This window comes from Myotis brandtii, unplaced genomic scaffold (genome assembly GCF_000412655.1).
Source record: "Myotis brandtii unplaced genomic scaffold, ASM41265v1 scaffold687, whole genome shotgun sequence".
In the NCBI taxonomy this organism is placed as follows: domain Eukaryota; kingdom Metazoa; phylum Chordata; class Mammalia; order Chiroptera; family Vespertilionidae; genus Myotis; species Myotis brandtii.
This window is the reverse complement of record NW_005370687.1, coordinates 868,428-870,282: the sequence shown is the minus strand read 5'-3', so window position 1 is coordinate 870,282 and position 1,855 is coordinate 868,428. Positions and strand designations below refer to the sequence as shown.

At 56.2% G+C, this 1,855-nt stretch overlaps 1 protein-coding gene across 1 annotated transcript in view; it reads left to right on the top strand.

The window, feature by feature from the left end:
• Nucleotides 1-6: 6 nt before the first annotated feature.
• Nucleotides 7-1,855, top strand: part of LHFPL5 (lipoma HMGIC fusion partner-like 5) — a 12,234-nt gene continuing 10,385 nt past the window's right edge. The window contains exon 1 of the mRNA XM_005881734.2: nucleotides 7-428. Within this exon, the coding sequence (XP_005881796.1) occupies nucleotides 17-428 (412 nt within the window). The 5' untranslated portion in view covers nucleotides 7-16. The remainder of the gene's footprint in view (nucleotides 429-1,855) is intronic.

Here is a 1,855-nt window from a genome sequence, read left to right as displayed (position 1 = left end):
GCCCCGCGCCCTCGCCATGGTGAAGCTGCTCCCCGCCCAGGAGGCGGCCAAGATCTACCACACCAACTACGTGCGCAACGCCAGGGCGATTGGCGTGATGTGGGGCACGCTGACCATCTGCTTCTCCGTGCTGGTCATGGCCCTCTTCATCCAGCCCTACTGGATCGGGGACAGCGTCAACACCCCGCAGGCGGGCTACTTCGGCCTCTTCTCCTACTGCGTGGGCAACGTGCTGTCCTCCGAGCTCATCTGCAAGGGCGGCCCTCTGGACTTCTCCTCCATCCCCTCCAGAGCCTTCAAGACTGCCATGTTCTTCGTGGCCTTGGCCATGTTCCTCATCATTGGCTCCATCATCTGCTTCAGCCTGTTCTTCGTCTGCAACACGGCCACAGTCTACAAGATCTGCGCATGGATGCAGCTGGCTGCGGGTGAGCAGGGCTCCCGGGCGGGTGGGCAGGGGCCACCCCAGGCCACAGGTGCAGCTGCACCATCCCATCCTCTGTGGAGGCTCTGGGTCCCCTACTCGGCTCGCCTCCTTCAGCCCAGCCCTACTCGATGCTCAATAGAAGCTTCTGAGAAGTAGCGGCTTGGCTGAGATGGAGAGGACCTTGGAGACCAGATTGTTCAGCCGCCTTATTTTGCAGACGAGGAACTGAGGCCCAGAGAAGGCAAGTGACTTGCCCAGGAGCACAGAGCTAGTTGGTAGGAGAAATCAGGGGTCCTGACTCCCAGGCCATTACACCAGGGACTGCTGCTGCTCTGGGAGGGAGGAAAAAGGAAGCTTCCATTGTCAGCCATGTGGGAATGCAACCCAATGCAAGGCAGATAGTGAGGCCAGTCAAGCCCATTCTAGAGGCCCACATCACCCACTTTTGAGTATTTGTTCCGTCTTCTCTAAGGATCCCCAGATCCCTGCCCTCACCCCTTCCCTCTTAACCCAAACTGCTCTCAGGGGAGACTCTAAGGCCAGCCATGGATTTAAAATGTTACGTGCATGTGACCTTTCCCGTAGAAACTTGCAATTAAGTTCTCTCTTTCATTGTGGAGTGGAAGTCTCTGTTCCCTAATTATAGGATTCCATGCTTGAGGTAGTAAGCGGAAGTGACATTGTGTGATGTGGAGGGGTGCTGTGTAGGGGCTTTAAGACTATGTAGGGCAGGTGGTTACTATTGGTGCTCAGAGGCAAGACCTTCCAAGCCCCCTTTCCTTGCTCCTAGCTCCGGCAGGACTCATTGGGCCAGCGGGTCCTACTCTCACCCAGAGCTCAAGAAATGATGGCCTAAGACATTGTCCGCAGCCCTTGGTCCCTCCCCACCCCCAGGACTTCACTCAGCCTGTCCGTACTGGGGAGATGTCCAGGACAGCTGGGGACTGTGGACAGAGTGAAACTGCTTTGACATGGTTGGCTAGAATGAGCAGTAGAGTTACTCTTAACAGAGGGAATGAAACAGGGGTCAGAATCTCAGACAACTAAACACACAGACTCAAGCCTGTCAGGGTTGGAGTGGACCCCAGAGAGCTGCAGCCCTCTGCCCCCCAACGATAGATGAGGAGTCGGGGCTGAGAGAGATGATAAGACTTGGCCAAGCTGTAGCAGGTCAGCTGGCCACCGAGAGCTTAGGAGAACTAAGGCAGAGTCGCACGTTTACGCAGTACGATGATTTGCAGAGTGCCCTTGCGTGTATCATGTGAGGACCCTCATCACGACGCAATGAGGAGGGTATTCCTTCCGTTTTACAGACAAGGCTCCTGTGGGTAACTTGCCTTCGAGCACACAGGTGGTGAGGGACAGAGCCTTTGGCTTCAGATCTTGTACCCAGGCCTTTCAGCAGGCTTCAGAGCTGCCTCCCACCCT